The 26,906-nt window shown below is 36.6% G+C and overlaps 1 protein-coding gene across 1 annotated transcript; it reads left to right on the forward strand.

The window, feature by feature from the left end:
• Positions 1-19,708: 19,708 nt before the first annotated feature.
• LOC149239434 (WAT1-related protein At5g07050-like) lies at positions 19,709-22,769 on the forward strand. The gene is made up of 7 exons (XM_089367142.1): positions 19,709-20,091; positions 20,595-20,657; positions 20,748-20,864; positions 21,217-21,472; positions 21,725-21,883; positions 21,992-22,143; positions 22,252-22,769. The coding sequence occupies exons 1-7, from the start codon at positions 19,883-19,885 to the stop codon at positions 22,484-22,486; spliced, it is 1,191 nt and encodes a 396-aa protein (XP_089223268.1). The 5' UTR covers positions 19,709-19,882; the 3' UTR covers positions 22,487-22,769.
• The last annotated feature ends 4,137 nt before the right edge of the window (positions 22,770-26,906 follow it).

The following is a 26,906-nucleotide window of genomic DNA, read 5'->3' on the forward strand; positions in this document are numbered from 1 at the left end:
ATACTGATCAAACTGAGGCAAATCATCGGTATAAAACATATCATCAATCATGCAGGTCATATCAACAATTCTTTCTTCGCCAAGGTGATCTACAAAACAATCATTATCAGATCTATGACAACTAGGATAAGAAACAAAATGTTTTGGAGCAGCAACTTGTTCTTCTTCAATCAGCGAGCCATGAGTTTGAACATCATAATCATTCCTTGTGGTGATCCTATCCATCATATTTTCCACTGCACTTACCAAAATGTCAAGCTTTACCTCTAGAGATGTCGATTTTTCCGGATCTATGTTTTTCATCTCTTCTTCCTTCATCCTTGCCCTTCAGATCAGCAGATGAACCTCTACATTTACTGCACTGTTTTGCATCTCATGAAGTGTTGCAATATCCCTTTCTCTTAGCTGAAACTCCATCTCCGGATCAAAGGCACCCGGATAGTGCAAGAGAGCAGATCTAGGAGTAGGCCTTATCTCAACTGGAATTGAATAATAAACTTGATTAAATCTAGCCGAAAACTGTTGTACTGTCTCCACTGGTAGTCTTTTCAGGTGGTTATACTCTTCTACAATCAAGAAAAGGTTCTGCCCGATCATCCACCTGTCGAGAAAAACTTTGACGAACTGCCGGAAATCTGAGATGCTCGTATCAGGTAGGGCTTTGAACCAACTCTTCACTTTAGCTTGCAAAGAAAGAGCAAAAAGCCTTACACTGACATCTTCTGCATCAACTTCAAAGAGGTCTAGAAAAGACTCAAAATTCTGCACATGTTGCTCAGCGTTGACATTCTTACTTTCACCATCAAACCTCGGTAAGTATAGATCATAGTTTTTGGGGAAAGCATGGAGAACAGAAGGTAAAACAAGAGGTTTATACCGATCTGGAATTTTACAAGGTGTATGGGTATGTACAGCAGGTATAGAATCGGTCTTGGTCTTTTGAGGTTCATCAATCTAAAGATGGTCATCACAAGATTTAGAAGAAAGGTCTTGATCAAGCTCAAAGGTATGCAAATCTTTGGTATTCACAATCTCCAAAGGGAAAGAATCAACTGCAGGCCGAGAATCTCTTCTCAAATACAGTATACTTTGCAAAGCCTTCTTGACATTCTTGGGAAAAGAGAAGAAATAATTTATGACAAAGAACAAAATGTCTTGGATGAAATTCCAACTTGAATACCTGATCTGTCCATGTTGTCCTTTCATGTTTTTGCTGGTTGGGATCATCCTCCAGTGGAGTCTTTGGATCTGATCTCGAAAATGACTTAGAGTCGCCAGGTGAATGATTTCAGCCTTTCCAGTGTCTGATCGTTGTCCACCATCAACAATCAGATCTGAACTTGATACATGTACTGGGTAATTAACAAGTTAAATGTCACGTTTACAAGCTAGACCAGAGATTGACTGAAGCAGCGTTTATCTACTTCCGCTAATGCAAACCAAAAGCGTTTCGAAGGCTACCTGGCATGACTTCAGGCTCCTTCTGTAGCTATAAAACAAATGACATCAACAAGCAAACCATTTTCTTTCCCAGTATGGTCGCCACTATGTTAACACTCGAATCTTCCCCAGGCTAAGGAAGGCAAAACTCAAGGCAACATCAAACCACGCTCAGCCTCGTAGCTATCCCTACGAGGATAGGAGAGGGCTCTCTCCAGTCAATCTTGAGAAAATGAGCAATAGGGTGTGAGATGACTTTAAAATGGTAACTGATTTTAGGGTAGGTATTAAGTGCAGAAGTTTAAAGGTGAGTTTTTGGGGTTTTTGTTGAATCAAAGGGAAAAGAAATTTTGGGTGCGGGGATGAGACAGTTTCTGCAGAGGTCTGATTGGAGCAAGTTAGGAAATTGTTTTGATGCCTTAAAAGCAATGAGGTGAATAGATCAGACAGGTGAGGAGCTAAGGAGAGCAAGAAAACCTCAAGAGTTCTCATTAAATAGATGAAAACATAGTAGATCAAACAAACTTAAAGGCAGAGCATTACAGATTATGAATTCTACCTTAACACTTCATTTGTTCAATTGCAGAAGATGAGAGAAGGAAAATGATACACATAACAAACTTACAAGTACTGAAAGAAGCACACCATCAAGACATCAAGCCACAAGAATTCCAAACAGTGCTGCAAAACCCTGGTCTTTCCTTTGCCAAAATGCTGAAGTGAAATGTACACTAAAGTCTCAAAACCTCTTCCCCAAGAGTCCAACCATGAAAATGATTTAGAAAATACATAAGATAGACCATGCCAACCCATTCCCTAGCCTCTAGGGGTCGAGCTCCTCCTTCTAGGAGCAGTTTCAACCAATTCTAAACAAGGAACTAAAATCTAGGTAGTCAAAACAACTTTCCTCTATAAGGTAGGAAACTGATTCATTCATTTAATTTTCACTTTTTAGTGAATGAATCTTCTAGAACAAGTAATAAAGTGCCAAAATTACATCATGTTTCATTAATTACATCAATAGGATTGAAAAAATCCATCACAAGTCAAAACTGGTCAAACTGGCTTCGTTTCCTGAGCCAAAGATGAAAATTGTGCCAAAAAACCTTGATGCGTCGCGCGCCTGACCCAACGCTCCGTGCGCCTTTCCACCTACTTTTGGGGCACTTCCCGACATCCAAATTGAGCTCAAGTTGGCTTGTTGGAAAGCCCTAGATGTCTACTTTCCAACCGAAGTGGAGGTTTCCAATTTGGTGTCCATTTGCCCCTCCAAAAGTTCATTCTCCCATGATTGCTTCCTGTGTGTCCAAAAAGGGGCAGTGAGGTAATTTTTTGCGTGTTTTTTGACATTTTGGGAACCCAAACCTTGATGAAATGCCTTGGAAATAGCTGAGCATGTATATTTCATCGTGACAAATCCAAAAATGTAAACCATTTATGATTTGCACCTCCCAATCTTATGGGTCGCGCGCTGCGCGCTACGCGTTGAGCCAAAAAACCTGTTTTTAGAGCCAAAAACTTCAAAATTGACAAAATTTTCTCCAAATTCCTTGAAATTTGGGCTGGGGGTCCCCAATCAAGTACCATGCTCATCCAAAGAGGCTTCGGCCAAAATTTGGAGTGGATCGGGCTTTTTCGCCGTTTTAGTGCCTTGCTCAATCGCGTGTAAACTGTTCTTTGGCTCTAAAAATGCTGTGACCAAGCATAAACAAATACACACGGGAATATTAGGAAAGGGGAAACATTAGGGAAGTAGGGAATTTGGAAATAAAAACAAGGGACTTAGAGAAGGGAAATGAAAATCTTGGATTTTAGGGTTTTGGGATGTTAGGTAAGGATAATGTGTTTTGGTAATAGAGGTGAGGGACTAGGATTGAGGGATTATAGTGTAGGATGAAGGAGGGAATTAATGGGGAAAAATAAGGGTGAATTTGGGAATGGAAAACAAAGGGAAATGGGGAAATAATGACAACCTTGGTTACACTCTGTTTTTGAAACCCTACAACACTTTTTTGCATTCAAACCCTACAGCCATTTCATTGGTAAAGGAGGGCTTTCCACTTGGATTTCTAAGGCAAACATATCATGAACCCATTACATTTATCTTTCAAAAGCCAAGCACAAGTGGTGGATGTGAGCCTACCTGCAAATTTGTGCGGAGAGGAGGCGAGTTCATGTGCTTCTAATCAAATTTTGGGCTTAAACCCCAGTGCACCGCGCGCCTCACCCAACGTGCCACGCACCTCTACTACACCGCGCGCGTGTATTTTTACATTGTGTTTGAGGGCCTAATGCACCGCGCACCCCTGATGCACCGTGCGCCTAGTCCAATGCGTCGCGCTCACCTCAGTGCATAGCGCACACCTCCAATGCATAGTGTACTTTTACAGGAGGCGTTTGGAGGCCTTTACGATGTCCAAATTGGGTGCAGGATAGCTTGTTGGAAAGGTATTTGAGTCTACTTTCTAACCCAATAGGAAATTTTCAATTTGTAGTTAATTTCCCTTGTCAAAAGTCAAATCTTCCAAGACTGGTCAAAATGTGCCAAATGAGGCTGCCTCAAGGCAGAGTGCTGTTGCAGTCAACGTTTGAATGTCTTCCACAACTCCAAATTTAGCTCATGATGGCTCATTGGAAAGATATTGTTGTCTAGTTATCCTTTGACTCATCAAAAAAGTTATTTGGCCAACCAAGCTAGGAGAAAACCAGATTTTCCCAAGGTCACTTCAGAGGTGCATCAATTCTCCCGAGGCGATTGTATTGTTGACATTGCTCCAAAACCATGACACCTGTGTAAAAAGTGAGGGAGGTTTTTCTTCTTTGGCATGTTTGTGACAAAAACCTCTCTCAATTTTCCAAAATTCATCTTTTATTTCTCTGAAACATCTTTTGAGTGAAACTTATCCCGATGTGTGAAACAAGGAATTTTGTGGAAATGAAGTGAAATGAAGGGGATGAGGGGCTTGTAAATTCTTGGGGAGATTTTGGGAAGTAGGGATGGATGTTAGGAAGTAGGGGAAAGTGGAATCTTAGAGATGGAGTGAGGGGAATGGGTCCAAAAGCGCAAAACACAGGCCTAGCCTAGAAAATTGCCAAGTTGTGGCAAGAAACTAAGGTTTGTGGAAAAATGAGGAATTTGGGGAATCTCAGTGATGGGAAGTGTTTAATAAGGTACATTAATGATAGGGGAAGGTGTATGAACATTAGGATATAAATTTTTCTGATGATTTGTCCCTCCAAAAGAATTTACCTCCAAAACCCTAGGAGAGGGCAATGAACCTTGCCTAGGCGCAACTGAAGCATGAACAAGGTGTAAAATGACCCAATGGAACGTGACATGATGAGGAAAACCTTATGAATGATGACAGACTCAGCTGAATGATGACATGGACCGACATTTGGACAACTTTAGAAGGAGTGAAAGCAAACCCTAGACTTAATGCCCAGTGACCAAATTTTGCTTGAAGACTCTTTGAAATGACAAAATTTGACCTTGACACTCTGAGACCACTTTGTAAGAGCATATTTGATCACTGGAGGAAGGCTGAAAAGACTGACACTAACAGGTTGACGGAACGTGGAGGTGGTGGGCAGTTATGGGGTGGGAGCCCACCAAATATTTAATGCTTTATACGCATTGTGGGTGTTAAAAACTTTGGGTTATGGTGTTTTTCCGGTGCGGTTGTTTATTTAACCGGGTGTTAAATAAACCCCGATGGATTATGAACGCGGAAGGGTTATTATTAAGGTCCCAAACGGACCAATAATTCCCGAAACTGTGTTATATGGCTATAATTGCCAGGGGTAGGGATATTATGTATTTTTTGGGTTTTTTATATATTTTGTATAGAATAGGGGTGGGAAAATGATAAAGGAGCTATACAATAGAGTCAATGTTAATATGAATGTATGGGATGAATCTGTATGAATAAATGCTAAGTTTATAGGGTGAAAAAACTTAGGCATAGGGAAATGGAAGGAAAATGGAATTATTATTTTTACACAAGAAATGTGGCTTGTTTTGACCAAGTAAACACAACGTTTCACTTAGTATTTCTCATAAAATGAAATGAGCTAGGACCACTGAGCAGATCCCAACGTCCTTGAGGGTATGTTAGTAAGTGTACTTGGGGGAATGAGAGGGGAAATTAGTCATGCTCCACCGAACTTTAGCCACTTTGCCATGATATTAATGATACTCATGAGATAGATCACATTTTAAACTCATCAGCCACCTGCTTCTGCAACACCAGAATTACCTACCCATTCTGCTACACCTAGCATTTTTCTTCATCTTGTTTGGGTGCATTTGGACTAGAAAACCATTTCTTTCTTTTTCTTTTGATTGCCCTCCTATCTAAGTCTACCCTTATTTCTTCCAAGGGCCCATATTAAGCAGTTGGGCTCCTTTGTTTCTCTAGCTATCTACTGATCTGCCAAGCTTGACCTGTTTGGACAGATCTTTATCCTCTATTCTAAAACAATAAATTTAAACATGGACTAGCCAAGATTGAGTTGTTGGGCCACGCATCAAGTGTGACCAAATCACTGATTACATGATTTAAAATTCTTTGCAAAAATGAGATAGTAGTGGCATTTTGACTAGCCACTTTCCTGGTCTTTCTTTGGGGTTCATTTTCTTTTTTCTTGACCAATTCATTTTTCTTGCCCTTTGATTTTTCCTTTAGGGCATACCCTCTTTACATTTCTTTTTTTTAATTTTTCTGTTTTTTGAAAAATATGGAACCTTTGCAGCATGGAGAGGATGATCATATTTGGCATTTTCACAGTCAATCATGAAATATGACACCTATTGGTATAGGAACCTAACAGTGGCTCCAATTGGGGATGGCTTTTGCAGGTGAAAAGCCAAGAACAGCAGCTCAGATGGCCTTACTTTCAACTCTTGCTGTAATTTGAGACTTTCTTTTGTTGTAGACAAACAAACTGAGTCTTTGAGGCATGTGTACACTTCTCATGAGCTGAAATGTACAGAATTACAACTCTGTATGTGTTGGTTTGTCTGAGTATTTGTCATCATATCTATAGCTCCCAAGTTTTCTTCTTGACTTCTTCTGATAAAGACAAAATATACACAAAAGGGTGGCACAATTCCTTGCTTTACCCTCAAAATTTGCTGCATCCTATTTCCTATCTTATTGTTGTAATGAACTGCTAAAATAGACACTATTTATGTACAATATATAGTCCTGTTATGTTGATCAAAGAAGATCAAAATAATGTTTGAGCATTCGCCCATTGACTGGCCCTTCCTCAACTTCTGTACCATCCAAACTCTTCAAAAAATAGGTGTTATTTACTTGTACAGCCTGAATGACAAAAGGGCCTTTCCATAAGAAATCAAATTTGCCATGTTTTCCTTTGTCTTGCCTCCTAGAATCCCACTTCAGCACTTTGTTTCCTATGAAGAAATCCTCTGCATTTTTTATTTTGTCAAAAATCTTCTTAAGTCTATCTTGCATAACCTGAGTTCTCTAATACACTTCCTCTCTGGTCTGCTGCAAGTGAATAGTTTGATTGATTCTTCTTTGGATATCATTGGGTTCTGCTTGTATTTCTTGCAGCAATTTGGTCACAGGGATTCCCAAGGATGAAGGGAATAAAGCCTCCATGCCATAAACCAATTCATATGGGCTTGTTCCAATAGATCTTTTTGTAGTTAACCTGTCTGCCCATAGTGCGTTAACAAGCTTTTTGTGCGAATTCTTTTTGTTTTCCTCCAATACTTTCTTTATGATGTTTATCAGGCTCTTATTGGATGATTCAGCTAGACCATTACCTTAAGGGTAATAGGTTGTGGAGTGGCCTAAGGTAATATGGTACTTGTGACAGAAATTGATCATTCTTTTGGATTTAAAGGCAACAACATTGTCTGTTATGATCTTTTCCAGACAACCAAATCTAGACAAGATATTGGTTTCTAAGAATTGCATGATTATTGAGTCATCGGCTTGCCTACAAGGGATGGCTTCTATCCACTTGGTGAAGTATTATGTGGGAGTTCAAATCCACTTGTGTTGGCTAGAAGATGAAGGGTGAATTTCTCCAATAAAGTCTAAACCCCATTGTTGAAACGATCTTTCGGTGGAAATGGGTTTTAGAGGTAAAGGTAACAGCTTTCTCTTGCCTTCGAAGATTTGGCATTTATGGCAGGAAACTACAAATTTTTTCACATCAGAAAATAGGGAGGGCCAATAGAAACCAGCCCTTAGAATTTTATCAATTATCGACTTCCAATACAAATGTCCACCACAGTCCCCTGCATGAAATTCCTTGAGCACTTTGTCGATTTCATCCTGTGTTAGGCAATTCAGCAAAATACCTTCATGATTCTTCCAAAATAAAACATTGTCTATGATACAAAACTTTGAAGCTTTCATTTTTAAGAATCTCTTTTTGGTTAGGGATAACCCTGAAAGAGCTTGCAGGTTTAACAATACATAAACTATATCAGCATACCAAGGTGATCTTAAAAAGGCTTGATTGATCTGTGGAGTCTCCATCTCCTACTCGTTATCCAGTTGATTGATGTCAAGGGCTTGGAAATTGGTTTCAATCATCACTTTAGCTAAACCTTGTCCTTTTATCAGTTTTGTTGGTTTGATTTCAATGTCATATTCCAAAATGTTAGCTATCCATTTGCCCCTCTTACCCTCAATTACTTCTTGAGTCAGAATGTCTTTGACCACAGCATTTGGAACATAGGCTATCACATGAGAATACAAGATATAAACTCTGAAATCCTTGATGGCTTTTACAAGGGCATAAGCTTGTTTTTCCATGATCTGATATTTTAAAGGTGCATCCCTAAGTACTTTGTTGAAGAAAGCAATGGGCTTCTCACATCCTTGGTCATCTTTTTGTAATAGGATGACAACAATAGTTTGCTCAGATGCAAAGGAAAAGATTATAAAATCTCTATCAAACTTGAGGCTTGTAAGGACAGGTGTTTTGCTCAAGGCTATTTTGATTTCCTCAAAGGCTTGTTTAGCTTCGATTGTCCATTTGACTTTAGAATCTTTCTTCAACATATTATTCAATAGTCTTATCAGTTCGGCCAAGTTGGGGATGAATCTTCTTAGGAAATTGATCTTTCCTAGAAAAGCTTGCAATTCTTTGATGTTCGTTGGGTGAGGCACTTGGAGGATAGCTTGTATTCTGTCCAGGTCAATTCTGATGCCATCTTTTGAAATTATATGATCTAGGAGTTTGCCTTCTTCTAGGCCAAATAGTGATTTCTTTGGGTTCAATGATATGCTATATTTTCTGCAAATTAGGAACACTTGTCTTAGATGCTCTAAATGTTCTTGGTCTGATTTTGAAAAAGCAGTGAGATCATCGAGATATATAACTAAGAAGTCATGGATTTCTTTAGCAAAGGCTATGTCCATTGCTCGTTGAAATGTGGCCCCTGCATTCTTAAGTCCAAAAGGCATTTTGACATATTTGAAGGTTCCCCAAGGGCTTGTAAAGGCAGTTTTGTCTTGATCATCCAGGTGAACTAAGATCTGATTGAATCCTGAGAATCCATCCAACAGTGAGATCCTAGAATCTCCCACTACCCTCTGTAAAATGTAATCCATCTTGGGCAAGTGGTAATGGTCTTTGAGAGAGACTTTATTTAAATTTCTTAAGTCAACACACAGTCTTATCTCTTCGATCTTCTTCCTAGTGAGTACTAGGTTTGAAATCCATTCGGAGAACCTGATAGGTGCAATTATTCCAGCTTCATACATTCGTTTGACTTCCTTTTCAATGAGAGGAAGGAGAACTGGATTAACCCTTCTCAACTTTTGTTTAAAAGGCTTTTGATTTTCTTTTAAAGGTATTGTGTGTTGGATGACCGAAGTATCATAAGACTCAAGGTCCTCATAGCTCCAAGCAAAGACATCTTGGAATTCTTTAAAGAGCTCAATGTATTTCAGTTTTTGATTTGGAGGCAATGTTTTGGACAGTTTTATCATTTTGGGATTTTCTATGGTTCCAATATTGCAGTCCTCAATTTCTTCATTTAGTGGTTGCATTTTTGGTTTTCTTGGAATATCATTTGAATCAAATATATCCTCCAAAGGAGTCAGGCCTGTGGGCAGAAAGTTATATTTTAGTTCAATTACTTCAGATTCTGCCTCAGCCATTTCATCAAGGTCCATTTGCTTCAGCGATTGTAAATTTTTGTTATCAAAAGTTGTTGGATGGAAAATCAAATTTGTTGTTTCAGTTGATATACTTTGTTCATTTTTTTTCTATTTGTTGTTGATCATCAATGGTGCTTGTGTCAATGTTTGCACTTGAGAATTCCTCTTTCAAAGTCAGGAAATTATTTATTTGTGTATCATTTTAAAACACCTGCCAATTTTTGACATTATCTAGGACAGTAGCTCTGTGGTTGATTTCAGCACTGAAGTGGTGGTTGGGCTCAAATGTTAGCTTGCAAGTGCTGGCAAAAATTGCCAAACTATGTGTATGTAAATTGTGCTTTCTTGGAATTTTGGTGAGCTGAGATTCTAAGAAGGTATTGAGTATTTCAATGGCTGCCCCTTTGTAAGCTCTTAGCCTGAGATCATTAGTAACAAAGTTTCCCTTTATCTGCTAGATAATCAAATCTGAGTCCCCTAGAATTGAAATCTTGGTTTCCCCTAGACTTCTAATCAGTTTGAGTCCCAACAAAAGGGCTTCATATTCTGCCATATTGTTTGTACATCTGAAATTTAGCCTATATGCATGTCCTTCAGCATGGTCATTTTGCATTTTGTGTATCCAAACCCCTGCCCCTGCTCCTAACTTATTTACTGAGCCATCAAACTCTAAGTACCATAAGATTTCTTGATTGTAACTAGCCTTAGGAGTTTTGGAAGCTGCTTTCATAGGGAGATTTGGATTTTGTAGCTCATATGGTATGTTTTGTTCATTTTTTGCATCAATCATTTCAACAATTTTTTGATCTTGAGCACCAGCTTGTTCATTTATATTCTTTGCTTGTGCTGATTCTAGGAGTCTGGCATCAGTTTTGGGATGCCTTTCAGCTCTGTATAATATCAATGAATCCATATCTGAATGCATGGAATAAATGGGGAAGTTTTGGGGTTCCTCTTGACTGCTGACAACATATTTCATCAATGTTTCTCGATACAATCTCTTTGGATGTCCAAAGACTGAAATGGTGTCATAGGACATGTCCAGCTGCAAAGATCCTTGGAGTTTTGCACCCCAAGATCTGGATAAAAGAAATCCATATTTAGGTGGAATGTCAGCTACCACCACATCAATCAGGATTGTCTTGGCAGGGTATTGTACTAGAGATACACATAGGTCTTTGATTAGGCCTAGACACCTGACCTGGCTAGAATCAAATGAAAACAAGTCTTTGTAGGGCCTTGTGATATCTAGGTCTAATCTTTCCATCACAGACTTAGGCATTAGATTATGGGAAGCTCCCGAATCAAACATTGCATTATGTAACACCTTGTCATGAATATTTAAGCTCACATAGAATGGAGGAACTCCTCCATCTATTGTTTTACCATTTACCTCAGGACCAAAAATCAGTTCTGGTTGGTCGTCTAAAACATTGACTGCATCTATATTCTCTGATATTTGAAGTGACCTACTGATCTATTCCCTATAAACTTCATGTTTAGCCAATTCAGACAGAGGAATGGCTATTTTCAATTTGCCTATTTCTGTTTCTAGGTTAAAAGGTTTTTCCACTTGAATTCTTGTATTGCCAGCAGCAAAGTTTTCCTTTTTTGTTGTGTTCTCAGCGATTTTTTCTTCATCATGAGTGCTGTTATGACCTAAATCTGCTCTGAAATTATTTTCAGGAGGGCAGTTTAGATTTTCTTTTGAGGGAAGGGATGTGGATGGCTGATATTTTGAGGGCTGTAAGTCTGATATATCCTCAACCATGGGTTCCTTTGGGTTGGGGTTTGTTTTAGCAGGGAGTTCTGTCAGGGCAGCTTTATCCTTTGTTTTCTTTGGCAGCTTGGTATCTTTCAGCTTGGTAAGTTCAGGCACATCTATGGTTCTACTCCATAATTTGTATTGTTTATGAACCTCATAGACCGCTGCATCATACCCTTCTCTGAAATCAAATGATTCTTCGGACTTAGTTTGAAATTGGTTGAGATTATGAGCTTCTTGATCATCTTGGGTTAGAAATATTTGTTGTTCACTATTCAAACCCATTACGTTGATTTGGGTGTCCTCTGTTGGATCACTAGAGGTTGAGGCTTCGACATAGTTCTCTTGAAACGGAGGTCTGATATTCTGATCAGGGCTAGCCTTCCCGGTGTTAGGATTTTGATTTTTTCTAAAGTTTGGATTTCTAGTGGTGTTACTTGGTTGGCCATCCCAAGAAGATTTTCGTTCAATGGTTTCCACTGTATCACCCACTATATCCATGCCTTTGATGATTGCATCTAGTTCTTTTCAAATGCTGAGGGATTTTCTTTGAAAGTAGTCCTTCTTTCAGCTCTGGCCCGGGCTCTTTTAGAGATCATTTTTGCTTCTACACTAACAGCTATGCTCTGCATGTCTTCCAAACTGGCAGGGGCTCTTTCCCTTAGCTGATATGCCATGTCAGAGTCAAATCCATCAGAGAATTTGATTAAAGCTAAGTCAGGTGGAGGTCTAAGGTTTTGAGGGATGGCATTGTATACATTGTTGAATCTAGCATAATAGTCTTGGACAGTTTCTTGTGGGCCTCTTTTAAACTGTCATACTCTGATAGGATATGCAATGGGTCCTTTTTCTTTTCCCATCTGTTCAAAAAGGTTTGGTACAGGGCATCCAGATCAGCAATTGTGTTTGCACCAAGTGCCCTAAACCAGGTCCTTACTTCAGTAGTTAAGCTTTGAACAAAAAATTTCATTCTGACATCATTGTCATCAATTTCATAGTTCTCAAAGTAGTCCATCATTTTCTTAGTGTGTTTTTGGGCTGTATAGGAGCTAGTACCATCAAAATATGTAATTTTTCTCTGATAATCTGGAGGCATAGCCCCTGGATTTGCAGGTAACTACAGTGGAGCATAACGGTTTTCCATATTTACAAGGATAAATGGGACAACAGGAAGAAATAGGACAGTTGGAACAACAGGGACAGTAGTGGAAATATCTGCAGTGGGTGGGGGAGTGGAAAGGATACTTTGAGGTGTGGATGAAGAACTCGGAGAGGATGTAGTATTGACAGAAAAGACTGTTGCTCTCCCAGGAGGATACTGGGTCAAACTTTGCCGAACTGTATCAAGATTTACATCAGCAAAATTTTTTAGACTTTCTTGTCTTCTTAGGGTCTTGGAGATTAAGTTAGGATTTTCAAAAATAGCTGAAGGGTTAGGATCAGGGTTTGATCTTGTGTAATGCACTTTATTCTTTGGAGCCAGCTTCTAAATCTGTTTTTGGTATTTTTTGGAAATGTCTAAAGATGACAGTTTTTTAACAATATTCTGAAGGAAGCTCTTTTGAAATATAGGAAACTTTGGACTTTCCTTTACATATGTTAAAATAAGGAAACTGATCAAATCTTTGGGAGAGCTATTTAAAGCCTAAAACTAGATTGGAGATTGACTGAAGCAACATTTATCTACTCCTGTAAATGCACAACAAAAATAGTTTCAAGGCTACTTGGCTAACTTCAGGCTCCATCTGTAGCTTTAGAAAATAGACAGCAGTAACAAACATTCATTCAGTCCCTAGTGGAGTCGCCAATGATGTTATCACTCAGGTTGTTCCCCAAAAGATCTTGAGAGAAGGGAATACGACCGAGGTAACCACTAACCAGTCTTTTAGCTGCAGATTCTAGCCAAACTGCAACCAGAGTGGGCTCTCTCTTTATGATTTAGATTTGTTTTGTTATATGTTAGGCTAGTTATGAAGCACGAGTATTTTTTTGGTGTTTGGAAGGTGGCATAGAGTAGAGTAGGACTGCAAGATGAGAGAAGTTCAGACCATTGGGTTAATGGAGTCAATTGAAAATGAACCTATGGTATGGTTTCTTTGGCACTAGGAGGACTACAGAGCAAGATAATTGAACACAGAACAATTTTCAAGCTGGAATAAGATGAAATGAAGTCAGGGAATGAAAGGCAATCAGTAATCTTTCATTATGCTAATAGAGGGAAATTGAATAAACATTACCAAGGAGCATTTAATAATTCCTTGATGATGTTCAGAGTGAAAGGGCCAAGGAGACAAGAGCAGTCAAGAATTCTTGCCTATGCTAGTCCTGATGAAAACATAATAATTGACAGGAATTGAACACAGAGTACATTCAAGCAATTTCTGGGTTATCCTTTTTTCCTGCAATTCAAAATATGATATATAGATGATATGTAAAACATAAGAACAGTAAAGCAAGCGTTAAAAGACTTATTGTTCCATGGTGTAACATGAGAATTCTGCAATATTTTCTTCTGCCATTAATCCCACAACAAAAAGTTCACCAGCAAAGCATTCCAGCAATCTTTATTCAGAAAGTTTCTGAACATTACAGCGCAGGTCCAGAATGATATTCACCAACCAACAATAATACATATATTGAGGAGGTATTTATACAAAGAGAATTACAAAATATCCCATAGGGAAAATATCAAGCAATAAATTTATCCATCTACTTCTTCAAAAGCAATAAATGATGTTGGAAAAAGTGCGTAATGAATGCAAAAGTAACTACGTTGTACTAGCTGCCTTAGGTGGTCTGTTATCTTTGACTTTTTGACTTATTAAGTCGGTTGGCCGCTGTTTCTTTGATTTGCATTCCTGAGTTGCTGTCACAGCCCTGTCACCGGTGCCTGATTCTGGCTTAATGCATTCTTTGCGTGAATTCTTTTCTTTGTTACCCGTATATTGAGATTTTCTTTAATGCAGATGATCAAAGAAAGAGAACCAACATTACCTTGGTAAAACCTCAAGCATGCTCTGCCACCATTGATCTGGTGGCAACTGGTGTCTTTGTAATTTTATCAATGTCTCATCAGCTTCAGTATACCTATAGTAATTCGGCTGGACTTCAAAAAGATGTGTTATCTCATGTTCAATATAGAACAAATTTTCTAATTTATCATATAAACTCTGTCCAGAGGGAGGCACTGTCTCTTCTGAGCTGCTTGATGATGCTGTAATTTTATTGGTAACATAGGTATTTACCCTATGAGCAAATTGTTCATCTATTAACAGTCTTCCATTGCTGGTCAATAAGCTGGGTAACCCTTTGCTCTGCAACGTTGGAAACTTTTGTCTAAAGGAATTTATTTCTGTTTGCATCTCTTGGCACTTTCTTTCCAAAGTTTGTACAAAATTCCTCATGGTCAGCACCTTTTTTACTGTCAAAATTGTATCTGTTCTATCCTGGATATCTAGTGCTGCTAGCTGATCTCTAGTATGAGTATTCAAAAAGTGAATCAATCTATTGGCATGTTCAGGCTTGTTTGCCAATAATGCTCTGGCTTTTTGAGTCTCAAATTGAGCTATCGCTATCAACTCAATCTGGTCATGAATAGTCTGGATTGATGTCCATTGATCAGTGATGGACTGACCAATCTTAGCCCACAAAATTGTTTTGATTTTTGCCATACTTTTGTGAAGAGTAAGGTCCTTCTCCAAGGCTTTTACTTTATTTTCTAGGGCCTTCACTTCTCTTGTTTTCTCAGCCACAGTAATTTTTTATCTCTCATAATTCACTTCTATCTTGGCCAGTTTTTCTTTGGCTTCCTTTAGCTCTGCCATTTGGAGTTCTAGAGCCTTTATTTCCTTCATCATTTCTTCCATGCTCATGCTGGTATCTAGTCCTGGTGCTGTTGTAGTTGTTGCTGAAGCTGAGATACCTGCTATTGATGCCGGATCAGTAGGAGGGATTGCTGCTGTAGTTGTAGGAAGAGAAGTTGTAAGAATTGCAGCTGTTTGAGCTAGATGAGAGGCCAACTCTCCCTGTTTTCCTTGTAGTACTGCTTCCAAGGCTTTCTCTATTTCTAGTAGTCTTTCATTCATCCTCATCAACAAACTTACTACATCCTCCTCTTCTTTCTGCTGTGCAACTTCTGTGGTCAGAGGATGCATTGTAATTGACAACTTGAGCTGCTTTCTGAGGGCTGTTATATCTTCTTCTTTCTTTTTAATTAAGGCCTGTATGCCCTTGGGATCCTTGGGATCATGTCCCAGCTCCATAATAATTTCCTCCAAGGTTTTGATTCTATTATCCTTGGCTAATGAGGAGGCCTTCTCCAATTCCAATTGGGCAGATGTATTGTGCAATGAATTTTGGAGTTTGTGAGCCAGTAATGTTTTGTCTGCCAAGGTAGAGTATACCATTTCTCCGGTTTGTTTATGTAACTCAATCTGGTCCATTGGGTGGATGTCTTTGGAGAGAACTTCCAGATTGGTTCTGATATAATCGGCAGCTAACTGTGGCTGCTGCGTTGTAGGCCTGAAGTGACTAAGGGTCATTCTCCCTTCTTGGATATCATAGGTTGCCATTAGCCTTTGTTGATTGGTGGGAGCCATTCTTAGCAATTGATTATAAAGCTGGAACCTTACACGCTCATTTCTGGCCTTTATTTCAGTGAATGCTTTTTTGATATCCGAGCCTTGCTTGCTCTGCTTCTTGGTGGATGTAACCTCCACACCATGTTGCCTATCTTGCTCTTGTTGAAAAGAGCTAGTTGATGTCTCTAAAATTTGAGGAGCCTGCTATTCAGTTGTCTCCCCACCCCTTAAGTTGCCTGCTGTTTCTTCTGTCAATTCTTCCTCAGAGTAAGGGTTCAACCTTTTCCTCTTCTCCCCTTGCTATTTTGTGCATCCCCGTGTGGGTGTCTCTTCCTGCCTGTCCCTTTTCTTGGCTCTTTCCTCATTGAGAGGAGTTTGTAACACAGGGATTTCAGGTGCCTTTGTTTGTGTTGAAGGGGTTTGCCCTTGACTTTAGTCTTTTGCTGTATCTGGTCGGTCTGCCATTGTATCTTTCTTCCCTGAATGTTGTACTTCCTTACCTTTGGATGTCCCTGCAGGTGGAGTAGTCTCTTGGGCAGGTTGTTGTGAAGTTGTGCTAGATGATGTGCCCGCTCCAAGTTGTTGAGGCAATATAAAAGGCACCTGTCCAAAAGAGTCCAGGTCAATTGTTTTTTCAAGCTCTTTCATTTCTTTTGCTAATTTCTCTTCTTCAGTAAGTTCCTCAACTAGTGTGCCTTCTACCCATTCCTGTTGATTAGCATATTGTTCAATTTCATGGATTTTGCGGTGCACATATCCTGTAAGCTTATTTTTTACTCTTCTAAAACTTATGAAATGTTCAGGGTCATATGGTGACCAAAGAAAACTTTGTTTCAGCATAATTTGATCTTTTAATATCTCATCTGCTACTTCCTAGGCTTCTTCCCTCTTATTGAAGATAAAAGGGCCCAATTGATGCCTTATCTTGAGCTGTGCTTTTTTCCTAGCACCATAGAAATGAGTCAAATCTGAACTACTGAATTTTCGGTAGTATTCCAGAGCAAAGAGTCTCATAGGGACATACTTCGGCAGCTTGTAGGGAGCTAATTGATAGCCATAAAGCCTTATCACTGTGCAGTTTTGGTAAAAATACCAGTCACCAATACTGTATTCCTTTGGGAGATGTAGGATTTTCTGCATCTCAGCAGAGAGCCTGGCAAGAGGAGTTGTTATCAACAAAGAAGTAGCTGGATATATAAATAGGTCAATGAACTCACAATATGGATAAGGGGAGTGGTGGACCTCATGGGATACTGAGGTCCAGAAAATCACAGACCTCCTTTCACCTTTGAGGTCCAATTTTCTAAGAGGAACTTGGAAGCTATCACCTTGATAGTACAACAACAAATGATATATGTAAGATATGTATTTGAACACACTCTCTCTCTCCAGATTCATGAATTGCTCGTGGATTTTGTTTTCTATGAAGTTAGCATAATCATACTTGACAGCAAGGGGCTGTCATGGAGTGAATATGGACATTAATACCAAAACAGTTTCATCAACATACTCATTGGTTTTGAACCCTAAGATGTAGGATATCATGTCTACAATAAGTCTCCCTTCCTCACTGAACCAGACTTGGAGACAAGGAGGGGGCTGCTCAGGCTGGCAATTTGGTTTCATAAACAACTGAGCAATTCTTGTTATCTTTGAGCTAGGCAGTTTGGCACCTTCGTCAAGCAAGAATCTCATGGTGAGAGGAGCCAGAGGCTGAGTTGGTTTGAAGTTCAACATCTCATTTATGGATTGAGGAGTGATATAGAAAAGTACAAACCCTGATGGAGCCATAACTGCTCTTTGTGTGGGTTCATAATTTGCACAACATAAATGTATGAAATCAGGGAGCACATTTACTTAGGGGAGGTAATAGATAGGCATGTTGGACTCCCAAATTCCCAAGACCTCAGTGTTGCTTCTGTGGCTATTTCTAATTTCACAAAAGGTTTGCAGGTGAGATTTGTAACCCATCATATACTTAATTTGGTAGTCCCTATCAGCCAGGGGTATCCATTCCAATTCTTTATGTGGGGCATTCAAAGGGGCAATATTCAAGGCCACTGGAGCCTCCATTTTCAATTTGTTAAATGACCTTTTAACTTGGAGTTAGAGCTTTTGTAGCAACAGAAAATATAATACTGGCTTTGGTTTTCCTCAGGAAATTGCAAACTGGTTCTCTTCAGGAAATTGCCTTGTTGGGTGAAATTCACAGTAAAAACAGAGTTTGCAAAGTTTAGTTAGGAAGCTAAAAAAAAAACAGTGGAAAGGGCGCTTCTTCTGCAGGCATTTTTTGGTGGTTTTGCAGGCGGAAATGAGCTCGACTTTCAGTTCAATGGGCAATTTACAGAGGACCACAGAATTAGCAGGTTTTCTTTGGAAACACGGTCAAACAGTGACTTAGAGTACCGAGGTTTTGTAGGTAAGAACCTACTTTGATTCGACTTTTAGTTCTCCAAGTGACTTTAATAGAGAAATTTCGGAAAAACAAGGTTTGTGGGAAAATATCGGGTAAATACCTGTTTTATAGGCAACTGGTGCGAAATGTGGTTGCAGACTGAGCTGAGGGGGTCGGGTTTGCAGCGTGAACTCGCCTGGGTGGCGGACTTGAGCGTTGGTGGTGAATTGGATGTAATTCGCATGCACAGTCTCCACAGTATAACAAAATAGAAATAAACAAAACCATCGCTTTCACGCCTTTTTAACCAAATTTGGGTTTTTTCGGGCTTTATGGCGCTTTTCTGGGATGACATCATCATGACACAATTTTGTCCTGTAGCAGAGTATGAAAGATGATGTGGCGGATGACATGGCGAACACTGCGGACGGAATGGTGACGCAGGCGCTCGCGTGGGAGGGCGACATGGTCAGCGGGAGGCGGAAGCGATTTGTGGTTTCTATCACACCACCTTCTGTATGGGGGCGGTTTCTCGCAGAAGAGGCCCGATTTCTTAATGTAGCAAAGTCCTTAACTTTATATAGTAAAAGTCCTTAATGTAGCGAAGTCCTTAACTTTAAATAGTAAAAATATGTATTTCTGAAATATAGTGAAACAATATTTTTTCAAGTAAGGTGATTTTATCCAGTTTTAGATTAAGTTAAAAATAGAATTACACATTTTTATACTTATTGTATATATAACTAATTTTAATATATAAGTTCAAATTCAATTGGCTACTAGCATAATATCTAACCCAATATTAGCAAATAGCAAACTTGCATCATCTAAAAGAAAGCTTATATTCCGAAATTAGAATTTAGAAAAAAATAGATTGGAAGTCTCGAACATCGATGCCAACAAGGCTGTAAATTATTGAAGGAAAATGACTGAAGGTGCATTCGTACCATGAAATCATTGATTCTTGGATTGCCACTCCGCAAAATTTTATTCTTACACCCTTCCAATCCGACATCCAACACATTTCCAACTAGGGCAGCTATCTTTAATATGCTTCGATTATTAGATAGTGGCCACGATGAGCCATGGCTATTGCAGAATGTGTGTACCAACAAAAATGAAAGTGATAGGTTTTGGAAAAATCTTTTAACTTCATCCACAATTCTGCTACGGATAATGGGCCCAACGCCTATGTTTTTCTATGAAGATCTGACACTTAAGCTTGGATTTGTTGGTTCAGTAACTATATTGGGCCCAGTTTCTCACTGTGTTCATGGATTCTGATGTGGCTGAAACAACTCTTGTCGCGTTAGAACTGGTTAAAAATGGGTTGTGGTTGGGAAATTAATTGAAGTCGCTCTCAGAGGGAATTTCTCAGCTCTATAACTTGTAACATGCTGTAGTTCAGGAATGTGTAGGAATCACATTGGAGCTTATCCATTCCAGAATTAATATATCTATTTCTGCTCTCACTGTATTTTAGTAGTGTAGTGTTTACAGAGTTGCTGCTTCAATTAGGCTTTTCTAAGTAAAATATTTGTTTGTAATGGCATCGTTCAAAAATAGTAGGTTGTCGAATGCGTTTCAGATATCCAAACCTTATATAGCCATGATCTCCCTGCAATTTGGCTATGCGGGTATGAATATTATGACTAAGGTTTCCCTCAATGGAGGAATGAGTCACTATGTTCTAGTGGTTTATAGACATGCCATTGCTACGATTGCCATGGCTCCTTTTGCCTTTTTCTTTGAGAGGTATGATAAAGTATTGTTTAATATATTTTTTTGTTTTAATAACCAGTATACATTGATGTTAACCTTGAAGGGAATACAAAATGCCTGTAACTTCTATATTTATAAAATATTGAGGTCTGTACTTTGTTTCTTTCTTCCTCTAATATTGAGGTTTGTACTTTGTTTCTATCTCGCTCTTTTTCTGAAAAGTTCTGCGGTAAAAATAGATTTACAACGCTAATAATGTAATTACAGTACAATGACATTAACATTTTACTTAGGTTTTTTATATTTACGTTAACATTTTATTTACGTTTTTTTATTAGGTTTTTTTGTATCTATTGTCTAGATTTTCGAATAATTTTGGAATTTGTTAGACAGAAGCTTTAGTTTATTAAATTCAAACAATATTCTGAAATCTACGGTCCAAATAAAAATCACTAACTTTGACTAGCCTTTCTGAATTCTAATTATGCCTTTCAGTAGAGGCTGTGCTTTCATCTTAACATTGCGTTGCATTACAGGAAGGAGCGACCCAAACTCACTTTTTGTACCTTCTGCCTGATATTCGCGCTGGCCTTGTTAGGGTGGGTACTTTTAATATTGTGTATTTCTCATTGCAGCTAGAGATCTATTGTACTGAAGACTAAAAGTTAAATCTTGGTGTATGCACACAGGCCTGTAATTGATCAAAATGTATATTATGCTGGTCTGAAACTCACCACTCCCACCTTTTCCTGTGCTCTAAGTAATACACTCCCTGCCATGGCTTTTGTAATGGCACTTTTGTGCAGGTAAGTCCATTCTTCCTGCTATATTTCTTTATTATTATTTTTTTCATAAGAATGTTGTGAAACACTTTTACAGGTTTAAGTGATTATGTTTAATATGTATTATAACGCATACTGAGTTTTCGATCGATGGTAAATGGATTACTGAATTTAGGAAAGACGGTGAATGAATATATGGTTAAATTATGATAAATCATCCATTCAAATTGGTTATAGATTAATGGACTAAAAAACTATATTTTAAAAAATTAATATTTTTGATTTAAGACAACATCAAGGTTTACCCATATAATTGTTTCTTAATTTCATGGGTCCTATATTCTATTCTAATTATTTATATATTTGTATGTTACAGAATGGAAAGATTGAGTATGAAACAAGTACGTAGCCAAGCAAAGATAGTAGGAACGCTGCTGTCAGTTGGTGGAGCAATGTTGATGACATTATACACAGGTCCTGCTGTTCACTTTTTTTGGTCTCCACATCCACACCATCCTCATGATGACAAATATGTAAAGTCTGCCTCAGCTGTCCCTGGCAAAGACTGGATTAAGGGCTCTCTCTTGATAATTGCCTCATGCCTTGCTTGGGCAGGATTTTTCATTCTCCAGGTGGTTACCATGTTCATGAACAGTTACAAATGTCTTCATGGTTCTATTCGGATATAGGAATTCAAATAAAAATCTACTTTAATTTATAATATTTTCAAAAAAAAATATTTGTCTTTGATTGTGAAGATTGGTATGTTGAAGGTAGATGACATGCATTCTATGATAATAGTCTATAGTTTTTAGATTTGATAATGATAAAAATAGTCTATAGAAGAAACTTAATCCTAAGATTTCACTGATTTCCATGTGCAGGCTTTTGTTGCAAAGAAATATTCAGCTCAACTTTCACTTACCACCTTAATCTGCTTTCTGGGAACCTTGCAGTCCGCTGCATTGACTCTTGTTGTTGAACACAAGCCTTCTGTATGGGCTATAGGATGGGACATGAACCTTCTAACTGCTGTTTACTCTGTATGTCTTCCATCTGCATGTGAACTAAGTAGTTTCATGATTTGATTTACAGACAAATGCAAGACTTCTGGAATACTAATAATTTGATTGCAAATTTACCATAAGCAGGGAGTTGTCGCCTCTGGAATTGCATATTATGTACAAGGTCTGTGCATGGAATTAAAAGGACCTGTATTTGCCACAGCATTTAGTCCACTCATGATGATAATAGTGGCAGTCATGGGCTCCATTATTCTTGCTGAGACCATCTACTTGGGGAGGTGAAGTGCCACACTGATAATTAGAGTATAGATTTAGGCAACTGATTATTTATTGGATGCGTGAATATGGCCATGCAAGTAATATTGATTTATAACCTTCTTGTGCAGTGTGTTGGGAGCAATTCTGATCGTCGTGGGTCTGTATGCTGTGCTGTGGGGCAAAGTCAAGGACCATAAAATACCAACTGGGAAAAACAGTCTGCAAGTGCTTCCTACCGTAGATGTCAAGGCGAATGATGACACTGAAGCTGCTTACAACAAAATCACAGAAGTTATAAAAGGTGGTGAGGGGAATGAACAGACTGAGTCCAAAAATATAGGATCTCAGGAATTCCATGTATAAAACAAAGCAGAGAACGCCATAATATCAATATGTTGACATGGAAGAAGCCACTTACATAACAGTTGCGAAAGACAAATCAAAGAAACTAAGACATTTACCTAATTGTCAGTTTCTTCAGCATAATTATGGACATAGTATGATGGATGTTCTTCATCAGTATAATGGATGAAGTATAGATCTTTCGAAGGGCCCATCCTCATGTGCAAATATTTGTAGAAATACTTGAAGTAATTTCCACTTTTATCCTGAATTCCTACTTAATGATTGATGCATTCGGCTTCAAGGTCCAGGCTCCTCATAAATAATGGATCTCACTGTGATTTAGTTTTAATTTTTATAAAATTTGAGATTCTTTATTTTTTTATAAACGTAAAAACCATACTAATTTTAATTTAAAATCTATTTTTATATAACAAAGATAGGTTATATGCTATTTTCTTTTATGTAAGAAGGCAAAAGGTTATTATATGATATTATAAAATGGGTATTAATTTATAATTTTGAAAATAGTTGGTGGTAAAATTTATTTTCCAAAAAAAGGGTTTTTATTATATTTTAATTCAAAATATTTATAATGTTATGTATTTTTAACACTTTTAATTTCTGAAAATATGTAAAAATAAATGTATTACTTTTAATTTCATAATCAACGAAACTATTTTTATTAATTTAACCATAAATTAATTTTTTGTTATTTAACTATTTTTATTAATTTAACCATAAATTAATTTTTTGTTATCATAATTTTTTTGAATAACAATATTTGATAGTATTAAAAAACGTTTCCCAATTGTCTTCAAGATAAGAATGCCTTCAAAATAAGAATGCAAGACAGAAAACTTTAAAAAACATCCAGACCACAAAATACTCATTGAACAACAAAATCACTGTTACAAAAAACAGAAAAGACAAAATCCCTGTAGCAGAAAACATAAAAGACATAAAACTATAGTTAAAATGTCCAATACATGACAAAATTTCATATCTAATAACAGTGCGAACATAGTGATTTTGGACACTGAGGTGGCCATGTAGTTGATATAAAGAGAAAACGAAAATCTAATAAGTTAAGGAGTAGTATCTACGTAGCTCTATCTTTTTCCACCTGTAAAGTGCAAGTCAGTGCAGGTGATATCCACAGCTCTGAAATGGGTATTTTTCCATAAATGAAAATAAATGAAAATGATATTATAACGTTTATGGTAACATTAGTTTTTTGCTTCTCATTTTTTTCAATTCAATTTTTTTCTTATTCACCATTATTAAAAATTTCCAATATGGTCACACTTGTCCATGTTTTTTTTGTCAGTAATCAATTTATACAGGTGATTAATTTTTATTTTTAGTAGTAAAAATTCTAAAGTGTTCACCTTTAGTTTATAGATGGGGTAATCAATTTATATGTGTGATTTTTTACTTTTTATTTTATAAATAATATTTATTATATTAGATATCACTTATCATTTTTATTTTTTCATGATTTTTGAATAGTCTATTTAGCATTCATTGTGGGGTAATCAATTTATACATGTGATTATTTTTTTATTTTTCTAAATAATATTTTTTATATTAACTATACCATGACTTCCTGTGAGGTCACAAGTAGGCTTAACTGTGGAGATTTCCCCACAATCAAATGTACTTAGCTTGCTACCCCATTTGCAAAACCTTAGTAATTATTGTGCGTCATGAACCATTCAATTAGAGTTCCCTTCACTCTTTTGAATTTAAGTATTGAGGCGTTTTAGCAGTGCATTATATTAGATACTATTTTTGGGATTGAACTATGTTAAGTAAGTCATTCAGTTATGACCATCTCTTTTGAATTTAAGTATTGAGGGGTTTTCGCACATAATTATATTAGATATCATTTTTGGGATTCAAATGCGTCATTAGATATGACCATCTCTTTTGAATTCAATTATTGAGGGGTTTTGGCACAAAATTATATTAGATATCATTTTTGGATACAAATGCGTTATTAGATATCATTGTTAGGATTCAAGACTACTTAGCACTCAATGCATGGGGTATATAAGATATCATTTTGGGATTCAACTGCGTTAAGTAAGTCCTTACTAATTTCTCATGATTTTTGAATAGTCCACTTAACAGGCTTGTGTGTCCACTTAGCAAGCATTGCATCATTAGCAAGCATTGCATCATGTGATGCTCACGGGGTGAATAAGTGAGATTGAAACTAGTGAAATGAATTACATAACGTCAATCATCAATTTCAATACTTAATAAGTTAAAGAATAAAATATTTAGAGAAAACTCTATTTTCTTTCGAGGTGTAAAATGCTAAGTCATATCGACCTCTTTGAAACCAACACTCTTTCATATTTACCTCTTGTTTGAGTGTGGGGTAATCAATATATAAATGTGATTAATTTTAATTTTTTTAATGATGCAAATTCCAAATTCGTATTTGTGCGTGGGGTAATCAATTTATAATGTGGCTTTTTTATTTAAATAATAAAATTTATTATAATTTAATTGTAAATTTTATCCTCTTATTTTTAAATGTATATTAATTAATTATTTATACATTTAAGTAATATTAAATTATTTAAAATAACTTGTTAAATTTAAATGTATATTAATTAATTATTTATATATTTAAGGACAATTAAATTATTAAAATAATTTGTTAACTTTAAATAGGTAGATTTTGATTTATTTTCCAATTTTTTTTTAGTTTTTCGTAATTAATATTTTAATTTATGTTGGAAAAATATATATTTTTAATTAATTAAAAGTAATTTTAAATATCATTTTAAATTTAAGATTTAAATAAAAAATATTATCGATTTTTAATGAATTTGGAAAAATTGTGAAAAAAAATCTAACATATAATTAATCCTTAATTAATCCTCAAAACAAAATGGTTATTGATATAAATGACAAAAATCTAAAATCTGAAATTTTATTACTACTTAATCTACCAACCTCTTTAATCTAATCATAATTCCCAATTATTTGTAGGTTTGTTTCAATAAATTGAAATGAGGAAATATAACTTATCCCAAACCATTCCCCTAAAATAATTGTTTGTCAAGATCTTAAAGTGATCCGTGTTTGAATACACAGAGTGAAAAAACGAACAGTTTCTCACCAGCCACCACAATTCCCTGCTTCAGCTCCTATCCATACACTCTCTGCCACCAAGGTCACTCAATTATCCAACCACCAAGGTCACCATCTCTCATACCATGTTAAAACTAGAAGATAAAATTTATAATCTGAAACTAGCAGCTCATATATGAGTAAGCTGCACCTAGAGACTGCCCAAAGCAGAGAATACTCTCACATCAACTAATCATAAAATCATAAATATATAAGTTACATCAATTTAGGCAAATTAGAACTTACTCCTAAAAATAAGAACTAATCTTAATCTAAAACATTCAACAACTAAGAAACAAACTCTCTCTAATAATACAATATTCTCCATTATTTCCAACATAATTTACTTTATTTTCGTGTGAATCATTATAGAAAAACTACATATAAAATCAATACATCAATAACCGTCTAACAAAATACTTTATTTTCTTATAGCCATAAATAATATTCTTGAATTTAATTTCAATACCAAAAAAAAATTTCAAACCTCCACTAATTTCTTTTTCAAAAATATAGTTCTAATCTAGCTTGTAGGAAATCATTTGCCCGAGGAACCCTTTTTCCAAGTTGTAACTATCATAAATATTTTTGATTATGACACTTTTAGATTTCATTATCATTATCATGAGAATCTTTTCAAAGATAGGGAAATAAATTTCACAATTTGACACTTAGTCCAATGTGAAAAGGATTTCTGAATAAAAGAACAATATCGTCTAATTTATAGTGCAACTATTAATATTTCGAATCGTTCTCTTATATCAGATATTATCGCGTGAAGTAAGCGGGAAAGGGACTTGCCTTCCCAACGAACGATTCACTGAGCTCCAAGCTTATCAAAAGCTGTGGCTGGCACCTTCGTAGTCATCATTGTTGTTGGGAGATCTGCAATGGGTTCCGGCTGTGTAGGTTATGGATACATATAGAAGGAATATAATGATATTATTACGTTATTATAATAAAATTTTAAAATATTAATTTTAAAATAAAAATTTCTAACACATTTACATAATTAATTCAATATTTATATCAAACTTTAGTAGTGAAACAATACTCATTCTAACCTATTAAAATATTGTTTCTTAAATTTTAATTTAATAACCCATTAATCCCTAATGAATGGTAATCTATTTAAACCTAATACATTAGTGCAAATCACTAACTCATAAGTCCTAGTCCTAACACACTAGTATTGAAATAAATTACTAATTCTTTAAAATTAAGGATTTTTTTCTTTCTTTCAATTATAGTTTCTTTTATTAGTAACATGTTATGATTTGTCTACATATTA

Source organism: Pinus tabuliformis, chromosome 8, assembly GCF_031772625.1.
Source record: "Pinus tabuliformis cultivar Carrire ecotype Pingquan chromosome 8, CPIR1, whole genome shotgun sequence".
Classification (NCBI taxonomy): domain Eukaryota; kingdom Viridiplantae; phylum Streptophyta; class Pinopsida; order Pinales; family Pinaceae; genus Pinus; species Pinus tabuliformis.